Source organism: Rhipicephalus sanguineus, chromosome 1 (genome assembly GCF_013339695.2).
Source record: "Rhipicephalus sanguineus isolate Rsan-2018 chromosome 1, BIME_Rsan_1.4, whole genome shotgun sequence".
Lineage (NCBI taxonomy): Eukaryota > Metazoa > Arthropoda > Arachnida > Ixodida > Ixodidae > Rhipicephalus > Rhipicephalus sanguineus.
Genome location: NC_051176.1, coordinates 91,069,365 through 91,090,181, shown reverse-complemented (window position 1 = coordinate 91,090,181; position 20,817 = coordinate 91,069,365). Strand labels below are relative to the sequence as shown.

Sequence of the window (20,817 nt, the reverse complement as noted above, 5' to 3'; positions counted from 1 at the left end):
GTCGAAAACTTGAATGTCCTGGTAAATTTAGTCGGTGACAGCCACATCGCTGCTCAGCTGAACGTAACGCTTTAGGTAGTAACGACAAAACTTTATCTCTTTTAATATGCGCAGTATTTACATTAGCCGAGAAAAAGTACTCACGGTTCGGGCGGAAACAAGCTAACACGACTGTCTTTCACAAGTGAAGGACAGACGCGCCGCGCTTTTGTGGACTATAAAAGCATCGCGAAACCGATTTCATATCTATCCGCCTCGTGCGCTGCTGCTTTCAGTGGTACTGGTGGCGCCACCAACGGCGGACGGTGGCGATAGGTGGATCTGCGCGGCTCAGAGAAGCCGTGGGTAAAGCGCCTGTTACTCTCCGTTTTTCTATTCATGTTTCATTCTGGTTTGATATTTGTACTGCCGACGCTGCTCCACTAGACAACCATGCCGTATGTTACGTCCATTGTTCTATATTATTTGTTTTAAAATGACAGGCCCGTTTTTTAATGCGTGCGCGCGATGCACTGCGTACGTTTCTTACGTGCATGTGTCCAAGTTGTTTGCGTGATCTGTTAACACAGATGAAATAAAAATTGTTGCAGTACAAAACAGCATTCTTGTTTTATTGAACACCCCAAACAGTACAACAATGACTATTACGGCTGTATGCCTGCTTAAGAAACGCACAAAAGACACGCGATTTTATCTTCGCCCAACACTCGTAGCACTCAACTAGGCCAAGAAAACCAAAATCTAACTTGCTCAACGTTTTAACAGCCGTCACACAGCTGCATAATAATGCGTGAAAGTACTGTAGCAAATGACCAACAAACATTCACACAGCGTTTTTTTTTTTTTGTTCACAGACCGTATTAACATATGAGGAAGTTCTAACTGCATTGCAATCACATATTTCGGAATATCTAATCACTTTCACCATTGAAGCCACAATCCTCTAACACATGCGCTTTAAATTGAGCATGGCATTACTGAGACTTGTATAGGAAATGCGCACGCGTGGCATTACTCAGATTTATATAGGAAATGCGCACGCGTGCAATGTATCTCGTATGCTAGATTCTCCTTTGGTACGTGCAGCTCAAAATAAAATGCGATTCTAGAAGTAATGTTCGTGGAGTAGCGAGCATATAGCAGAACAACTACTTACAGCATCACTTACCTTTGCCAAAACGGTATTCCAATTGCAATTCAATATTAACCGACGCAACAACGATAACAAGACGCTTGTTGCACACAGGCGTACCAGGTTGACGCTCGAGGCCAAGCGCGGTATTTTAAGTGTAGCACAATCGTGCGCGTACAGTACGCTAGAATATTCTGTCACAATGTCGTCAAGCTTGCAGTCACTTCAGCGGTTCCCACGATGTAGCACCAGTTGACGTCCTCGCGTCATCAAACTTCTACGACGCCGAGAACTACGCACACAGCTGGCTTGGAAAAACGCGGTCTTGCAGGAGGCCATCTTGTCCCGCAACCAACGGACAAAAGTACACAACTGAGGCGTCTGAAACATTGCCGTTGATGAGATGGCAGCTGAACGAAATCAGGGCTCGTCGTCCGACGTGTGGCCACCGCCTTAACACAATATTAACGTTGCAACGTTCAAGGAAGACGCGACGAGCCCAGCCGGTCTGTCGGGTACGCTAAGGGGCAGCCATGTGCACCAGTCGCGCATGTGGCCTAATACGCTACATTGATTAAATCGTTAACCAAAAATAAATTCACGGTCCATCTCCTGCCTCTTAAAGAATGACCTTATTTTCCCCCATTATTATTTTTGTACTCTACTTTTCTGCCAAGAAAGTGCACAGTGCGCGCTCTCACGGCCACCGAAAGAAATAAAAGAAAGTGGAGAGAGGAGTTAGCTTGGAGCATGGCCAGTCGGTGGAAGCAAGAGGACGTGTTGCGTCGTCGGTGTGGCGTATTGTCGAGAGATGGCGCTAGTTTGTTTTTGCGCAACGAAATCGCAAACTTGATTCAAAATGCATGGGATCCTATGGGGGGTTGGGAGAGGGCACAACCGCCTTAGCCGAGCGGTGGCGCCACCATACCGATGCACGAGGCGGATACAAAACATGGCTCGTGCTACTTATATAGAGTAGGTGCCACTTGGGGCAACCGAGCGTTTCTGGCCTCGTCCTTGCGAATGAGGTGAGAACGAGACGATGACCTAAGGTTTGTATTCAAGCATTTTTTTAAACCCGATGAGAATTTTTTCTTAGCATACAAAAAAGAGTGGCCAAAGGTATTTACTTTCGCGCATTAACTGGAATCCATGTGTAAACAGAAATCATTCGATCGTTTTCTAAAGCAGCGTACTCCATTTGTAACAAACAGTTTACTGCCTAGGGCATATTATTATTATTATTATTATTATTATTATTATTATTATTATTATTATTATTATTATTATTATTCCAAACTATGACGTCACTGTAAACAGAGCTTTCAAGGTGGTGTCACTACGTATATCTTTGCTATTGGAAAAGGGTATATCTGTGTAGAGAACAGTTCATGTGCGGCCTAATAACTTTCATGGTTGCTCAAGACGCTTCCGTTGACAAATTACCTGAACAAACCGATATCCTAGTGGATCTTTCGTATCAGCAGCTGAATGGCGATTTGGGCCTCTGGATTGTCGGGAGCGTCACTGAAATATATCGAGGGCAAATTAAGCGATTGCAAAACAACAGGCGCATCCGCGAGCCCCATAGGGATAGTGACAGATATTCTCTCACAATGTTTTGAGGAAGGCGAAACTGATGCATATCCAAAACGCCGCGATGCCCAGCAGCTCGGCGGGCAGCAGCACGATGCACCAGATGGCGCTTGTCATTATGGGCTGGCGAAACCTGCTGCAGGATTGGGGCGCATCCTCAGGTGAACCAAACAATTAGTCACGCGACCTCGGATTTCTTCCCGCTGTTGCTTAGATATCTTTGTCTCTCTCATGCGCTTCTTCTTTTTTTTTTCTTAGCTGTAGCAATAATCAAGAGCCGCCGTGGTTCATTTTTCACCTTGCGTGTCGGGATTGCTGGACTCATACGTTCACAAAACTTAACGCCGGCGTCTGGCGCCAGACACTCACGATACAGCAGTCGACATGATGATGACAAGATGGTCATCGTAACGAGAGGAACTGTGGACGGCATTTACGAGAATGAAGTTTTGTGAAGACGTTCTAGTAGCCATTCATTGCACCTGTCCTGTTTTCCTCTAATTAGCCTCTGAAATTGGGAGAACGCGCGGTTGGCGCTGAGGAGCAGCGAGAAGCTAATTCCTTCGCAGACAAGTTGCTGGCATTGTCTCCGGGAAGTTGTCTGCAACTTATAGTCAGTTATTAATTTCTGAATATTTTTGTCACGTCCGTTGATTGCCTCAAGATTAAATTGGTGTTTTTAATTTTGGCGTTTTACGTGCCACAACTAGTATATATGAGACTCGATGAAATCCAATTATGACCACCTAGGGTTGTTTAACGTGCACCTAAATTTAAGTAGACGGCTCTGTCTGCGTTGTGCCGCCGTCGAAATGCGACCGCCATGGTCGAGAATCGAACTCGCATATTGAAGCTTACTAGTGCAACACGTTAGCCGCTAACCTGTGACGGCGAGTGACCAAAGGGTTGCCGGTTTGTATATATATATATGTTCAGGGCAGTCAAACGAAAGGTGGTCATTTAAATGCGCAACGTTGTTTCAGATGCATAACCCCATGACACCGTGTGTCTTTATCTTTCGACGTACCCGATGACGTTGGTCTGGATGCTGTTGTGCGTGCGGGAGAGCATGCTGGACAGGGACGACGCCACCACGACGCCCATTAGCAGGTGGTAGTGGATCGTCTGGTAACGACTGCGCGAGCCAAAAAAAAAAAAAAATTGTCGCAGTATCGCCGCAAGGGCGAATTAATGAATGCGATAGCAACAAATTGGAATGTTATACGAAGTAAGGCTAGCAGCTAACTCCACTAGGATCCGATCTGGCCTAACTCTACAAAACGCTGGCGTAAAGGGAACACGGCCGCTCCAGCTGTGTTCATACTGTTTGTCACTTCAACGCGAAGTATGCTGTGAGAGCACGTCATGTACACAGGTATGAGCCGTCTACTTATCTCTGTCGAAACAGCGTGCGCGACCGCGCCCATTTGATCAAAGTTCGCAGCTGCTGCCCGAGCGACGCAGCACCCCCACGGCACCCATTCATGCTCATTCGCCCTACGGAGTCGGCCGGCGCGTTTCATCTCCGCTTGAGCCGCGCCCGTCTGCAGCCTTCGCAAGCTTTCGCTCGCATGTAGAACATACGAGGCGCGGGGCGATCTTATCGACTCGGAGTTTATATGAAACATGACGGCGACGGCAAAAATGGCATCGAGTGACCATATAATTGCTATCGCAATAAAAGAATGTACCGAGTCAGCCAGTGTGGACTGCCAGTCTTCGTTCACGGATTTTCCTTTCTTCACATTAATGACGATGGATACGCGATCTATCAACAAATAGCTTTACCTTGGGTTCCTGGTTTTTTTGATGCATGTGACACTGGGATACGCTTCGGTGAGGCAACGTGCTTGATCAACTAAATTTGTTTTATCTAGAAAAAAAAAGGACATTGTACTTATTCTGCGGAGGTCTTTTTCTATATAGTACTATTCATTGCAACAATTCCCCTTCGGGGAAAGATTTTATTGTTTGAAGCAACATGTTGCATAAGTTGCAGCAAGGGGAATTGAGCTAAAAGGTGTACAGCATAGGATAATGTAGAGCGAGATATATATATATATATATATATATATATATATATATATATATATATATATATATATATATATATATATATATATATATAAGGGACAAAAAAGTAAGATGTACAAAAAGAGAATATTTATGATATTTACAGCAGTTACAAAAGCTTAACATCTCTAAAAAGGAAGCTTCCGGGTTTCTTTTTGTTATATTAAGGCGAAAGCCTCAGATGCCTCATCAAACGCGAAAATTTACCGTCCGCGTCGGCGCCGTCGGCGTGAACACGAGTGATGCAAAAAAAGCATAATCGCGTGATGACGTCACAGATCGCCAAAGTGTGTGACGTCACATACCGTGCCATCACCTGATGGCGTCAACATATGACAGTCGCTTGGTCAAAGGTGGGCCGATCACGAAGACAGCGCAAAATCAGGTGACGTGCGCGGAAAGCTTGCAATGTCTCCGATCCTGGAGGCAATGCGAAACCACGGCAAGTGCAGAAAGCTTTGCGGAATGGGGCGGAGAAGGATCAATACATTGACTGAGAAGAAAAAGAAGATTATGGCTTTCGCCGTCGAGTCGTCTTAGGCGAATGCATAAGGGACCCTGTGAGTTTTTTTTTTTTTTTCCTATCTGACAGCTTGTGTCAATCTTTAGAACTGTTAGCAGATGTCGCAGCAGTAGACACCACTTTCATCGGTGATGAAAGTTGTGCTACGTTTTAACACTACGTAGGCCCTGTAACTGAATCAAAGCTCGTCACAGTATGGGTGATTATAAACATTTTATATAGCGCTGCGAAAATCAGACAGCGCATTGAGAATTCTCAACGCAGTGTCTGCTTGTGTGCCTCGTGTAAACACAACGCTAACAGCAGCCGCTACCAATTCTGTCTCAGTACAGAAAGGCGTTATAAAAACGAATACTACTTTTTTGAACAAATGCTTTTAGAAAAGAATGTGCAGTAAACCGCACCAGCATGCAAAGAAACCGGTCGTTTTGAACGATAACGCAGGTTTCAGTGCTAGTGTTGTGATCTGCGTTTCTTTGTTTGTCCAAATTGGTCTTCCACGTTCACCTAGTGTATAGTATAAGTAGACCGCGGAATGTGTTTGGCGGCTCAGCTATTTCATACGATACCGTGACCCTCCCTCCCGCGTCACTCTGGCCCGCAACGGTTACATTCGCCGTTTATTAATCAGTTACAGCCTAAGAATACATAGAAGCCCCAGCCACAGAACTGCGCCTCTCATTCATCTGTGCAAGAGAGTCGCGCTAGGTGGTTTCCGTAGTAACCGTAAGTACTTTTTCGCTCTATGTAAATATTACGCATATTAATCATTAAAAATTTCGTCGTCCCTACTTAAAATATTAGGTTTCCCCGAGCAGTGACGTCGGAATCTTCGCTGAAATTTGCTGGGAAGTTCAAGTTTTCGACCGAAAACTAGCGACACGGACATGGGTCTGCACAAGAAAACCACCCACCTGAAATGCGCGAAAAGTGATTGACGTCACGGAAATGAGCGAATGCAATTTATTGGGCACCTATGCAAACTTTCTCTGGAGGGGCAGCGATGGCTATCGGTGGAGCTTACATATATTCTTAGCCTTGTAACCGACTATATATAGTCGCTTACTCCTTCCTCCAGGCGATGACTTGTTGGAGCTGTCGCCGTTGAAAGCTTTGTTGGACCCTGGTGCGCCGGTACGCTGCAAGTGTATGCAGAGACGCTTTACCATTTCTGTATCTATCCGAATCGTCATAACGTTTTGGCAATTCAACGCACACACTCTAAGAAGAATATTATTATAAAAAATTACCTGTCTGGTGAGTTCCGACTTTGCCCATATATGACTTTCTTTCAAGATACACGTTAAATCTCTCTTGGAGAGTTTTAACTCGAATGGGCGAACTTGGGGTTCCAAGCGAATTCGGTACGAATAGCGATTTGGTCGAATCGAATAGTTTCGAATAGTATATATCACATATCATAAAGAAAAATTACAATTTTTATCATGACCCAACTAACTTGCACAATATTTTTAAGAATTAGAACTAGGCTTGTACGAATATCACTTTTGGTTCGAAGTGAAGCCGAAGAAAGTTTGAATAGTAGCATGATTTAGCATAATAGTAGCGGATAGTGGCAGTGTGCAAGTTATAAGCGGTGAGGTACGTTACGTTTTAAAATTGGCTATACTTAGCCCATATAAGCCCGTATAGCAGGCTTTTAAATTAAAGAAAAAAATTACCCCCTGGATTTCTCCTGAGTAGGTGGTTTCACGACACAAAGACCCATGCTGCAGTGAAACCACCTTTTCAGATGAGTTACATGCTATAAGATACGCCTATTCGTTTAGAAGAGGGGTCTCAAACTCACCTCGGCAAGCGGGCCGCAGACACGAAATGTAGGTACCGCAAGGGCCGGGATAATGAAGAAGGCTAGAGTGCAGGGAGAGGAGCTTGAACAGGATGTCAACTAACGCTGCCATTTGAAAGAAGGCCTTTCCCATATCACGTGTATGGGTCATTTCTGAAGGGGAATTGTAAGGATTCGAGGAACAACGATATCGATCTCCAGGATGACTGAAATCTGGACCCCGATTCTGAATATAGAGTTCTTGTTCCACAGGTATATTCCACGCCGTGGTGACCGCATGGGATGCCTAACGAAAAAATGCTTGAGACCAGCCATGCCTGTGTAGTCATGAACACACTTGAGAAGGGAAAAAAAATTAAGGCGGCTTCGAACTAGAGGTGCCTGTCATTATTTCTATTTATTTTTAGATGCGAAGTATCTTAAGGCGGAGCTCAATCCGGTGGTGGTGGTGTGCGGCGTGACCGCCCTTACTGCGCATGCGCATACCCTCTCCACACACCTCATCTCCACTCACCCTCTCCCCTTCCCCTCTCCCATACCCCTATCCACTTCCCCTCTCCCCTCCCCCTTTCCACTCTTCCTCTGAAACGCGGGCTAGACATGCCGAAATTCTCTCCTGCGCAACGCCGCGATGAGCTCGAGCGCATGCGCGTCCCCTCCCCTTCTCTCTCCTCTCCTACGCTGCCCCCCTCTCGCCCGCCTGTCGACCGCGTTCCCCGCTCGCCCTGTGAGAATTAACGGCCAGGCTAGATGGAAGATACAACGCGCGTAGCGTCCATCTTCGCGTTCCACGACGCGAGGTCGGTAGCAGGGGCGTAGCCAAGGGGGGGGGGGGGTTCATACCCCCCCGAAATTTTTCAATTTCGCTTGCGTATATGTGCACGCACACATACAAACGCACGCATGAACATATATAAAGTATGGTTGAACCCCCCCCCCCCCAAAAAAAAAAAAAAAATTTCTGGCTACGCCCCTGTCGGTAGCATGCACAACGAACGCCAACGGAACGCGATCGTGCAAGTGCTCCGCTTCGCATCGCCTCATGGTCCCCTTTAGCGGGAGATGGTGTAATTTTTTCCTATCTCTTTATCTATTTCGTTCTCTTTCTTGCTCTTTCTATTTTTCTTCCTATTTTTTCCCTTTCTTTCTCTCTCTATTTTTCGCTTGCTTCCTCTTTTTTTCTATTTTATACGTCGTTTTGCCTGCGTTACGCCAAGCGACGACAGCATACGACAGCCCGGGTCCCTAAAGTGCTCCGCAGCACTTATCATCATCAAGGCGCTCGAAGAACAGAGGAAGAAGACTTCTCCTTGGCGAAAGCGCGCGCTCAATATGCTGCAGATGGCTATGCTATTCGCATACGCATACGAGTAGCATACGATGACAGCATGCGACAGGCCGGGCCCTAAAAGTGCTCCGCACTTACAAAATGAAAATGAGACGACGACAGTCATGTGCGGGCCGGGCTACTAGCGAAAGGTGCGCGTGCCGCGTGTTTGAGATCCCTGGCTCAGATTACTTCCCAATTTCGGAAATTTTGAATTCGTGTCGAAGCGAATTCTAGTACTGTAACATTCGTTGGAATATCCGAAGCGCTCGAATATTTGCCCAAGCCTCTCTTTTTGAGGCTAGATTTCCCAAAAGAGAGTTATATCGTGTATCTTTACAAGATAGTCATGTATGTGGCAAGTCAGAACTCACCAAAAAGAGTTACAAGTAACAGTAAGAGTGCGCCAACGAATAACAGCACGCACGCACGCACGTACGCACGCACGCGCACGCACGCACGCACGCACACACACACACACACACGCACACACACACACACACACACACACACACACACACACACACACACACACACACACACACACACACACACACACACACACACACACACACACACACACACACACACACAATAAGAAAACAAGTAAGCAATTATGAGGGCAAACAAGGCAGCTAACTGGCGCTAGAATCGCTACTCTGCAAGGAATGACCGCTACAAAGAACTACAGCTATATATGCGCTGCTATTGATTTATTTATGCACACTGCAAACTCGATCGAGTAGGGAGGACAGGGAAGTAACGAAGATAGCACACAAAATCGGAGACATAATCTCGAGCTCGCATATATGTATAAATGTAATATTATTGTACTACAATTTAGGTTAAAAGTTCTGTCGACTTGGATTATCACAACGCGGACGTGATCGGACAATGTTTCACTTGAGGGCGCCTGATACTTCCATGTACGTGGCCATAGCGAAAGGATCCAAAACGCCTAGAATTACGCCATTAATGCACGAAGAGTACGTCAATATTAAGCGATTAAAATTTCTGCAAACATGACTGCGCGCACTTATGACGATGAGGAATTGGCGAAGTTCTTAGTAGCGGTGTCAGAATCAGATTTTAGTTTCAGCTGTCTGGCGGTGAGCGGACGAAAGCGTGACTTGTGAAAGCGAATTATACATTCCATTGGCAAGCTATTCAATTTGCTCGCCCTCGCGCACCGGAATCATGGCGGCGACCGTGAGAGCTCTTTCAGCGCAGCACATATCTGAACGAAGGACTCACGGTCGATGCTCTTGAGGCCCTTGCGTTCGGGCGACGACTGTCCCGGCACAACCACTTGGCCGTCCTCGAGGATGGACGTCTTCTTGAGGCGTCTGACACGGGGAACCGACAAGAATGACGACTTGCTCGGCACAACAGGGCTTTTGGGCGGCGTGTGGCGCCGTGGCGGCTCCTCCCCGGTCCCCGTGGAGCACGGGGCGCTGGTTCGGGACACCTGAATAGCATCAACGCGTGGAAAGATTCAATAATAATGGAATAATTGTTGGGGTCTTAACATAGGTGGGCAAACTCACTCAGACTCAGGTCGGGCAGTGAGTCTGAGTCTAAGTGAGTCCGGGTGAGTAATATTTTGCCCAGTTTGAGTACCAGTGAGTCCGGTTGAGGAAAATTTTAGTGAGTCCGAGTGAGTCTGCTTGAAGAAAATAAGTCCGAGTGAGCCCGAAGCGCGACATATATTTCTTGAGCGAGTCTGAGTGAGCTCCACCATCTACTGACGACCTATGGTTCTATCTATGGTCCTATCAGGTTCACACCGTGAAAATGTTTTATCCATCTCTGATTCTTTTTAAACCTTCAGAGCAAGCGACACGTGAGGCTGCACGTGCACGGCGAGCAGGCGACAGAGCGTGCAAGGCGCGTGAACGTGCGGGGAGAGCGCAGTCAAAAGGCGCGAGCGGGGAGCCAAGCGACCGGTTTTCGCTAGAAAGGCGGCCAAATTAACGCGTAAGGTCCCGGGGAACTTCAACGAGGAAGCTGCCGTATGACCAGATAGGAAGATAGACGTCAATGGGGAAGTTCAGAAATTATTTTCTTCCTTAAAACAAAAATTTTAATAATAAAGCTTATCACATAAGAACTATTTATTTGCTTTCGATTAAGGCGCAAAGTTGATTTTTACTTGGAGCACCACGTGGTGTAAATTGCGTCTCAATGTGGACCAAAATGATGACTTTTCTCAAATTTGTGATTTTTTATCGTAACATTTGGAAACCTCAGGGGTCTGAAAATATTTTAGCGCAAAATATACCCTTTGTAGAGTAAGTATTAATTACTCAGATATTCATACATAGTGCAATATTACAAGAAAAAAATGCAAACATAGAACATTTCGGCAAATTTTCTGGAGGCGTATACGGCAGAAAAATTGCAGTAATATTATTGAGCTTCTAACAACTTGCGCAAGCCCCGCCACGGTGGTCTGGTGGTTATGGCGTTCGACTGCCGACCCGAAGGTCGCGGGATCGAATCCCGGCCGCGGCGGCTGCATTTTCGATGGAGGCGAAAATGTTTGAGGATCGTGTACTTAGATTTAGGTGCACGTTAAAGAACCCCAGGTGGTCGAAATTTCCGGAGGCCTCCACTACGGCGTCTCTCATAATCATATCGTGGTTTTGGGACGTTAAACCCCAGATATTATTATTTAACAACCAACTTGCGCAAACGCATTTGCTTAGTATCTAAACCAAATTTGGTATTGAAGCAAGCAACGATACTCTCAGAATAATTTTTCTTACAAACCACACTCCCACGACATTCTACGAAATTCGGAAGGCTTCCACGTGACAGAAGAATGTTTTCTCTCCGAAATATTAAAGCAATGCGCTGTTTTCAATCCAAGAAATCAGCACGATTTTTTTGAAAAACACTTCAGATGGTCGCCAAAATGGCTGGGACGTTTGGCGTGGAATGAAGCCTATATAAGTGTCGTTTTTCAAGCGAAGCTTGTTAAGAGCTAGATTTCAGTGGCGGCGTTATCGTACGCGAGAAGCCCGGCACCGAATCGATTCTTTTAGCGTATACAGAAATGGCCCTCGCAGGTGCGCAGCGCGGTCACCTGCGTATTTGTATGCGCCGTTTTCCAATAACTGATGCTCTCTCGATCGCGGGCTTGTCAGAGATCAGCCGTTTCTGATACGGCAATGTGACCTTTTATCGAGGTCACTTGTCACTTCACGTTGCCACATTTCATTGTTGCCCGGACATGAACGCATGACCGTCGTTGTTGCCCGTAGCAAAAGAAGTGTTGCGCTGCAAAGTATAGGTGGATGAAGGTCCGATACCCGGCATGGAAAAAGGAAAAAAGGTAGGAGGGAGCATTGCGCAAAGTGAAAGAAAGAAAGAAAGAAAGAAAGAAAGAAAGAAAGAAAGAAAGAAAGAAAGAAAGAAAGAAAGAAAGAAAGAAAGAAAGAAAGAAAGAAAGAAAGAAAGAAGAAAGAAAGAAAGAAAGAAAGAAAGAAAGAAAGAAAGAAAGAAAGAAAAAGAACATCAGTAAGTCAGGCACACACGCGAAGGTTCGCTTTCCCCCATTTTCCCGATAAAGCAAGGAGTGCTGATCTTTTTTCTGTGTGTGTGTAGCGTGAAGGTGGCGACCATGTTCATAGCGCGTCATATACAACTCTTAATCATCATCATCATCATCATCATCATCATCATCATCATCATCAGCCTGTCTACGCCCACTGCAGGGCAAAAGCCTCTCCCATGCTCCGCCAATCAACCCGGTCCTGTGCTTTCTGCTGCCACGTTATACCTACAAACTTCTTAATCTCATCTACCCACCTAATTTTCTGTCTCCCCCTCACGCGCTTGCCTTCTCATGGAATCCGGTCTCTTACTCCGGTTATCCTGCCGACGTGCTACGTGGCCGGCCCATATCCATTTTTTCTTCTTGATTTCAACTATGTTAACCCCCGTTTGTTCCCTGACCCACTCTGCTCTCTTCCTGTCTCTTAAGGTTACACCTATCATTTTCCTTTCCATCGCTCGCTGCGTCGTCCCCAATTTAAGTTGAACCCTCTTTGTAAGTCTCCAGGTTTCTGCAACTATTCACAAGGCCCTATATGTGCCCCCGGATCTGCCGCTATTAACAAGCGAATGACCCTGTGCCGATCGATGAGCTCCAATTGACAGCTTGGGCGCACGTCGCGAGGAGCCTCTCACCTCGTGGTTCATCAACTGGTCGTCGCTGACATTAGTGTCGGTGAGAAAGTCCAGCACCCAGGAGTTCGCGTACTTTGCGTTGGCCAGCTTGGGCAGCGACTCGCGATCCACGCCACGGCCGCGCTGCGACGACGACCACTTGTGAATCAGGCGCATGGTGGCCTCGCCGGGGACTGCAAGCGCCACCCCCCCCCCCCCCCCCGCACGTAGTGTTATGTCAACCGTCACCATCAACCTGTTTTGTGTCCGCTACAATATGACGCCCTTTTCCGGCGATCTCCAATTACCATTTTCTTGTGCCAATTGGCTCCCATCTTACGTGTAGAAATTTCCCCATTTCATCGCACCAGCTAATTATCTTTCTTCCTCTATTCACACCCGTTCTGTAACACTTCTGTATCTTCTTTTTTTTCTTTTGTTCTGTCACCCACAGCGCCATTTAGGCATTACAGTGACCCGCCGCGGTGGTCTAGTGGTTATGGTGCTCGACTGCTGACGCGAAGGTCGCCGCGCATTTTCGACGGAGGCGAAAATACTTGAGGCCCGTGTGCTTAGATTTAGGTGCACGTTAAAGAACCCCAGGTCGTAAAAATTTCCGGTGCCCTCCATTACGACGTCCCTCATAATCATATCGTGGTTTTGGGACGTTAAACCCCAGCAATTATTATATAATAGGCATTACAGTGGTGTGGTTACACAGAGCAATGCGACTATGGCTCTTATATATAAAAAATCGGTGCACCTTCAAAACACAAATAACAATGCCAAGAAGCGAAAGTGATACGCCGAGTTACGTATTCTATTAATGACAAGGCCTGGCCAACACCATTTCTGTCTGATAATCTCAACTACAATTACCGGCTGCCTCCGTTCGTTCTCTTATCCACTCCACTGTCTTAGTGTTTCTTAAAGTTACACTATCATGGTTCCTTCAGTCGATCGTTCCGTGGTCCCAACTTCCTATCAAGCTTCATTTATTCTCAAGACTCCAAGCTCCTGCCGCACATATTCGTACCGATAGAATGCAGAACTATTTAACACCTTTGTACACTTACTGCAAAGCTTTAAGCAGCAGCATTGCCATGAAACAAGCCTTGTATGCGGGCTACACGCGGCAAAATGCGTGTATTCCTTCGTTTCGAATACTTGGAAGACATCGAATACTAAAAATTCGAGCCGAAGGGAACACCGAATATCTTAATATCAGACCGAATATTTGAAAACATCTCAGTATTCGCACAAGCCTATAGCATTTAGTCATTAGTTGCAAGCTGTCATTACACATGGTAGTGTCATCTTCGAACCATAGCTTGCGGAGATGGTCTCAGTTGATCCTCATACCTATTTATCATCAGTCCAACGGCGTAAATATTTCTTCGCTTACAGGGAGAGAGATAGCATAGGTAAGATTGTGCGTATTTCTTGACTGGTTCTTCATTGATCGGTATTTTAGATGCGAAGCAGCTTATGGCGGAGTTCAATCCGGTGTGCGGCGTGACCACCCTTACTGCGCATGCGCATCCTACTCCCCTTCCTCTCCTCTCCTACGCTCTACCCCTCTCGCGCGCCTCATTCTCTCCTGCGCAACGCCACGATGAGCGCCAGCGCATGTGCGTCCCCTTCCCCTCTCTCTCCTCTCCTGCGCTCCCTCTGGCGCGCCTGTCGACCGCGTTTCCCGCTCGCCGTGTGAGAATTAACGGCCAGCCAAGAGGGAAGACACGACGCGCATAGTAGCGTTCCTCTTCGCGTTCCACGACGCTTTGAATGGATGGATGCAGCTTATGGCGCGAGACTTCGCCCCAGCTTAAGTACCTGGCCAGCCAGCTCCTAAAAAAAATTACACCACCTCCCGCTCAAGCGAACCGTCTCCCCGCTGCTTCGCATCCACCCATGGTTCCCTTTAGTGGGAGATAGTGTAATTTCCGCTTGCGAAGGAATAGGGTACCTGTGGAATCTCTATAAATATACTTTAAGATGTTCACGTATGATTTCTCTACACCTTGACTACGCCATGTCTGTATGACATGGAAGAAGGGTGCACGAATGCAGTACGAATTCAGGATAATATTCAGCCTAAAAGGTTGGATGACGGGAAAATGCACTCGTACCTCTGCTGAATCGAATGTCTTTTCATAATCTACGAGAGTCACAGAAAGGTCTGTTATATTCCACAAACGTATTAATGATTTGATTGATTAGATGGGTGTAATCTTTGTTGGATATGCCTTCTTATAAACGGCGCTTTCCTTACCAATGTAACCTTTCAATGTATACAACATTGTGAAAAAGTACACGTCTAATGTATAAGTCACCGTGTAAGTACAGATTATATGAGCGAGCTTGCTCTCCGAGTTGTTTGAAGTCAAGCGTTGCCCCAATTTTATGTAACTTACGGTACTGAATATTTTGCACAATACGAAGAGCGTACTAATGGGACTATATCTTTCGATAAGAATAACAAAAAATATATATAAATAAGATTTGCGTTCACGATCATCAATCGATCGTCTTTATTTTCCTCCCGAAATCAAGGCATAAATGGCCGGATTCTGCGATGGGACAGTCATACACTTATAAACATAATCAGGTCATAGGTCAGCACTTGCGCAATATTAATTGCAGCCTAAACACAGATGTGACGTTCTTTCATGCTAGAGCACCTACAGCTGGACAACAATATAAACGCGATCACATTATCGGACCTTCCATTGTCGTGAATTCTCAAACCTGCGCAGTGAACCAGCTGTATACACTCACTCGTAGAGGGTGATGATCTAGGCCCGTCCACGGCGATTGGCCTCGTTGGTTCGCGGTCTCCGAAGCGCCTTGGCCACAGGATGTCCTCGAGCAGGCGACGCCGCAGCGAGGACATACCCACCGTCGTTTTGTCGAACAGCGCACGTTGTTGGAACGCCTGCACGTCCGTGTGAAGCGCGTGTGTACAACGTCTCGGTAAGCTTCACACTGTGCGTGCCTGATGATGACTTTGTGGAGCAGGTCCTATACGAAACCCCTTTAACACTCACGGCATCACTCCACAAAAGTTCTGGAGAGTCCCCTCGACAACACCCTTCAAAACTTCCGGACGCTGTACGAGCGCCCAATGGGCATAAGTGTTCATAGGCACCATGCCAAGTGTATATTAAAGACAGACCGCAATTATGTTTATACGGACAAATTACCGGTTCGAAAATATGTGTTTTCGTCAATTACAGATTGCCTGTTAGGTGAGAAAACGAGGGTCAAAATTTCATTACTTGAATTTCTCTCCGAAGTATATGTATACTTGCGCAGGTATGTCAATGCGACGTCACAGATTTCTTCTCTCCTCCCTTTATTATTTTTTTTGTGCAGTATGTGTTTTCGTAACACCTATGTGTGTTTGTATACAGATAAAAACCCTGCGCAATGTATATACTGCCTGACGTTCTGCGAGACGTTTCACGAGACGCGTTCAGCTATTGCACGAGACATCCTCAGACGAGTTCAGTTATACAGATTCAGAACCACATCTCGTGGGCTTGATGAGAAAATACACTCCGTGAATAGAAAGCAGAACTGTGAACATTTCAGCTAAATTTTGTGGCAGTCTTCGGCAGTGGAGTTCACCCTTTTTTCCAAGAGAGGTGGTAAGCCGGCCGCCCCGACGGCATCGGGCAAATTAACGTATAGACAGCTGCCATTAGAGTTCTTTAGCACTACCGTTTTGGTACGGTAAGATACGGAAATACCGTTCCATCGTGATCGAGACGACGCTTTTTATAAGCTTCTTAGCCGTGCCAGTTGCTCATTGCGTACGGCAACGTGATGGCATTATCAAAGTAACAATTAATAGAGGCCTTGCAGACTAAAAAAACTACGTGCAGACGACGACGGTACGGTATTTCTGTGCTTAGCGTACAATAAACCGGCGCTGCTAAAAAACCCTATTGGCAAAGTGTTGACAGTAAGCAGGCAGGGAGTTGGAAAACATTGCGCAGCTCCATCCTAATGCTACTGTGTATAATTAGACACACTTAACTAGACAGGCTGTTCTTCCCAGAGCAGCCGACTAGCTTCTGCCAAAGCGCAGCGCCGTATAGACGAGTCAACAGCACCTCTCCTCCGAAACGGGAGACACTCACCGCGGATGAGAAAGGTGTATCGCTGCGATCGCGATACCTCCGCTCTAACTTGGACTCAATATAAAATAAGTTTCACTTTCGGCAATATATTTCTGGGATGTACTTTACCCGTTTAAAAGCGTTTTTGAGACTTTTAAAAAAAAAAAGTGGTTCTGGGCCCGTTACGAGGATGTCCTCGACGTTCTTCTACTCGGACGAATACCGCGGTCTGTAGACGAAACGTTCTTCATACGTGCAGTGTTTCTGCGCTAATAAGCGTGCGTGCGTGCATGCGCGTGTGTGCGAATGGCGCCAAGGAACCGTATCTGAACCGCCATGCTTTAAGACCATAGAGTACGGCAGGCCCGTAGCCAGCACTCTAAAAAAAAAAGGGAGCGAGAATGGAGCAACGGGCTACGTTCCTCCTTCGGAGCCGCGACTTTCTCCTTTGCGGACGATTTACTCGTCGCGCCCTCTTGCGGCAAGCGCCAAGGGAGCAACTTTTCTCCTTGAACCACGTGACTTGCGCGCGCGCGCATGCGCACGCCGAGTTACATCGTGATTCCGTGCTGCGGAGAGCGGCCGCCCTTTCGCGCTCACTCGGCAGCCTCAGACCATCCAGTGCTACCGATCTCGGCCAGTCGCGTGCAATTATTCTTGTACCCAGGATTAATGCGAGCAACACACGAGTGACGTTCATCGTTTTTGTTCTATGTGTTGAGTAACGTGTGTGGCGTTTCTTTTTTAGCAAGGGTGGATCTTTGGCCTTGTTGGTGCGACATATGCATAACGTTAAGCGCAATACTGAATCGACGAGGACGGGACAGGGAGTGACACACTTTTTGAGTGACACGTTTCTTTTTTCTTTTTTTTATAGGCTCGGCGTGTGCGCGATGCGCCGCATACTTCCGTGTGTCTCGTGTTGTTTGTATACGTTTGCGAACGATCTGCTTGTCATAAATACAGTAAGTCCCGCTTCACAAAACAGTCTTGGTTTAATGAACACCTTAGACTGTACACCAATAATTCAACTTTTTTCAGCGTTAACATACTTGGCTAGAGCACGCGTTTTTAGTTTTACACAGCACTTATAGCACTTATCAATACAACAAGCAATATAAAGCATGAAGGTTAATTTTTACATTTTAGCAAACGTGATACCACTGAACAGTGCATGCGTCAAAGTACGATAACATATAATTGCTGGAGTTTGACGAGTCGAAACCACCGTATAATTATGAGGCACGCGTAGTGTGGGACTACGGATTAATTTCGATCAACTGGGGTTCTTTAACGTGCACCCGAACATAAGCACATGGGTGTTCTTTGCCTTTCGCCCCCATTGAAATGTGGCCGCCGTGGCCGCATTTTAACGTTAACCTGCATCATAATTGCACATATCTGAAAAATAAGTCAATGACTTCTGTCAATTAAGCCAAAATTCTCAATCACATGCGTTTTGAGATACGCATGCCATAACTGAGAATTAGGACCGACTTATGCACGCGTGCAGTATGTATCTCTAGTTCTCAGGATTTTGCTTTGGCGTGCGAAACTCAACACAAAATGCGCTTCTAATGACAGCTGTGCACAGTGGGTAATCACTAACACTCTCACTCACCTTTGTGAAAAGAGTATTCCAAATCTAACGCAAGACAAACCACCGCCACAACGACAACTACACAGTTGTCGCACAATGACCACAATTTCACACGCCAGGCGAATACCGTGACGTAACAGTAGCAGAGCAGCATGTAGGTACAGCGTACTGAAATATTACAGAACACGTAGTGTGGGTAGCGTTCTTTTCCATAATTCGCGCGGTGTAGCGCCAGTTTCTCTACTCAAGTAATCGAGCTGCCGCGACGCCAAGAGCCACTGACATCGCTCTCGAAAGACCACCGTCCGGTGCGAGGCCATCTTGTCTTGTTTCTTCGCACGACCCGCGTTGTAACGTACGTATACACAAATGAGACGGCCGTACCGAATCAGAAGCATTGTCACTGAAGGGCTAGCAGTTGAAAGAATCCATGACCCATCGTCATGCTTGTGGTCAACGCATGAACAGAATGTGAACAGATGTTAACGCCAAACCACTCAACGAAGTCGACGCGACGAAGGCGACGGAATCTGAACTATGTTGCCGATGTCGCGCCCTCGCACAGTAACTATTGAAAATAAAGCAATCAGACAGAGAAATTTCATCTGTGGCCGCTGTCGGAAGATGGCGCTACTTCAAAATGTTGTCGGAATGGTATGAACGGTTCTGAATATGGTCGTTTTCGCACTAAATTAATCAACTCTTTGTAATTATATTGTTCATTATCATGCGGCTTTAGATTAACTGGTGCGCTTGGCTAAGCCATAGCTACTATTTAATAATGTCGGCGTATATTGTGACGCAGCCATGAAATCGTAAGGAGTTGAAGAAAGATGACGCATCTTTGTGCCACCATGGTCCACTGTAATTCAGTGACTATATAAGGGCCAGCGCTTCTTAGAGGGGTATGTGTAAACGTCTGTACGTATGCGTCTGTCGTGAATTGTTTGTATTGTAGGTTTTATACATGCGAATGAATTGTGTTTGTATTGAATTGAATGTGCGTACTATGTGTCTGCCTAGTGACGTGTGCGTATCAACTTTCCGGTGTCCTTGAGTAATCCATGAATGGGCCTACCTCCCCGAAATGCCGTGTGCAGCATCAACGTACGCCGCCTCAGTCAGAAACAACTTTTTTTTAGTATTGTTTAATCCCTCTAGATGGCGCCAGCTACCACCTACTTCGCGGCCGCGGCGCTCTCATAGCTCCACCTACTTATATGAAGTAGAACATCTATCTATCGAAACTATGCTCTGCTGTGCCGGGATTGTTTTGATGCGACAGAATGTACATTTTGGAGACACAAACGCGTGGATAACATCGCTACACCGTGTGACGCTTCGACAAATAAAGACAGCAAGCCTAACGTACAGTCTCCGGGTGAGAGCCCCTTTGCAGTATCCGTCTCTTTTAAAGTGAACGCCGTCTCGCTGGCCGAGCGAAACGTACGAGTTCCGTCGTTCCGCTTCGCGAGGTTTTCATCACTACAGGTTTGTCTGCTTGATTTTATTGTCATAGCGTTCGATATTAAGCTCAGCCAGACCGTTTTTTGTGACTGCCAGTGCCGCATACTCTTTATCAGTCGAGAATCGATGCGCTCGCTAGGCCTAAATCTATTGCTCGCTTCACTGGCTTGGCGTCAGCCATCTTGATTTTGACGGTTTCTCCATTGAAAGGGGAGGAACGGTTTCTCCATTTGAAGACGAACATTGGGGACATCGCCGTTTCTCCCTTAAAGGAGAGAGGGTCACTCCATTTTTTTTAAGAGTGAGGAATTTTTTTCGGGGGGTGGGGGCACTTGCTGAAAACCTTGACATTTTGAGAAAACACCTAATTTTATTATTTATTTTTGGTATAACCACATACTTCACCAAAATTTCGGGGGTGGGGGCTAGGACCCCCCCCCCCCCCCCCCCCCCGGCTACGGGCCTGGAGTACGGGCCATCCGACTTGCGCAATCATATACATGGGCTTCTCGGCAACAAGCGCAAACTAAACAATGCAGATTCCACCACTATACCATTTCTGTCGCTATGGCGGTTGGCCAGCGCCTATTGTTAAAAGCTATTACGCGTGAGTGGGTTCGCCAATCCAAGCTTACATTTGGCTACAAGCATGCTTCAGAAATTTGCTGTTTTTCGTGTATTTCCGAATTACAAACGTTGCTAAGCAATGCGCTTGCATTCAGCTGGGGGCTCTTTTGTTATGTCACGCGTGTTTTCAAAACACCAATAGGAAAGTGGCTTACTGAAGTATACATTTGAACCTCATTACCTCGAACATTTATATAGCGAATTATTGGTTATAGCGAACTAAATACGAACTTTGGTTGGTCACGATTCATTTCAGTGACATTTATTCCTTTGATAACGAAACCGAAAACGCGAGAGCCGCCGCGATATCGGCTGTAACGAAGAAATACTATTTAGTTCGCACGAGTCTCAAAACTCGAAAGGTA

The 20,817-nt window shown here is 46.4% G+C and overlaps 1 protein-coding gene across 1 annotated transcript in view; it reads right to left on the bottom strand.

The window, feature by feature from the left end:
* Positions 1-3,743: 3,743 nt before the first annotated feature.
* Positions 3,744-20,817, bottom strand: part of LOC119393923 (uncharacterized) — a 30,742-nt gene continuing 13,668 nt past the window's right edge. The window contains exons 3-6 of the mRNA XM_049415183.1: positions 15,413-15,569; positions 12,656-12,828; positions 9,716-9,929; positions 3,744-3,863 (exon numbers count right to left, since the gene is read on the bottom strand). Coding sequence (XP_049271140.1) covers positions 3,832-3,863; positions 9,716-9,929; positions 12,656-12,828; positions 15,413-15,569 — 576 coding nt within the window. The 3' untranslated portion in view covers positions 3,744-3,831. The remainder of the gene's footprint in view (positions 3,864-9,715; positions 9,930-12,655; positions 12,829-15,412; positions 15,570-20,817) is intronic.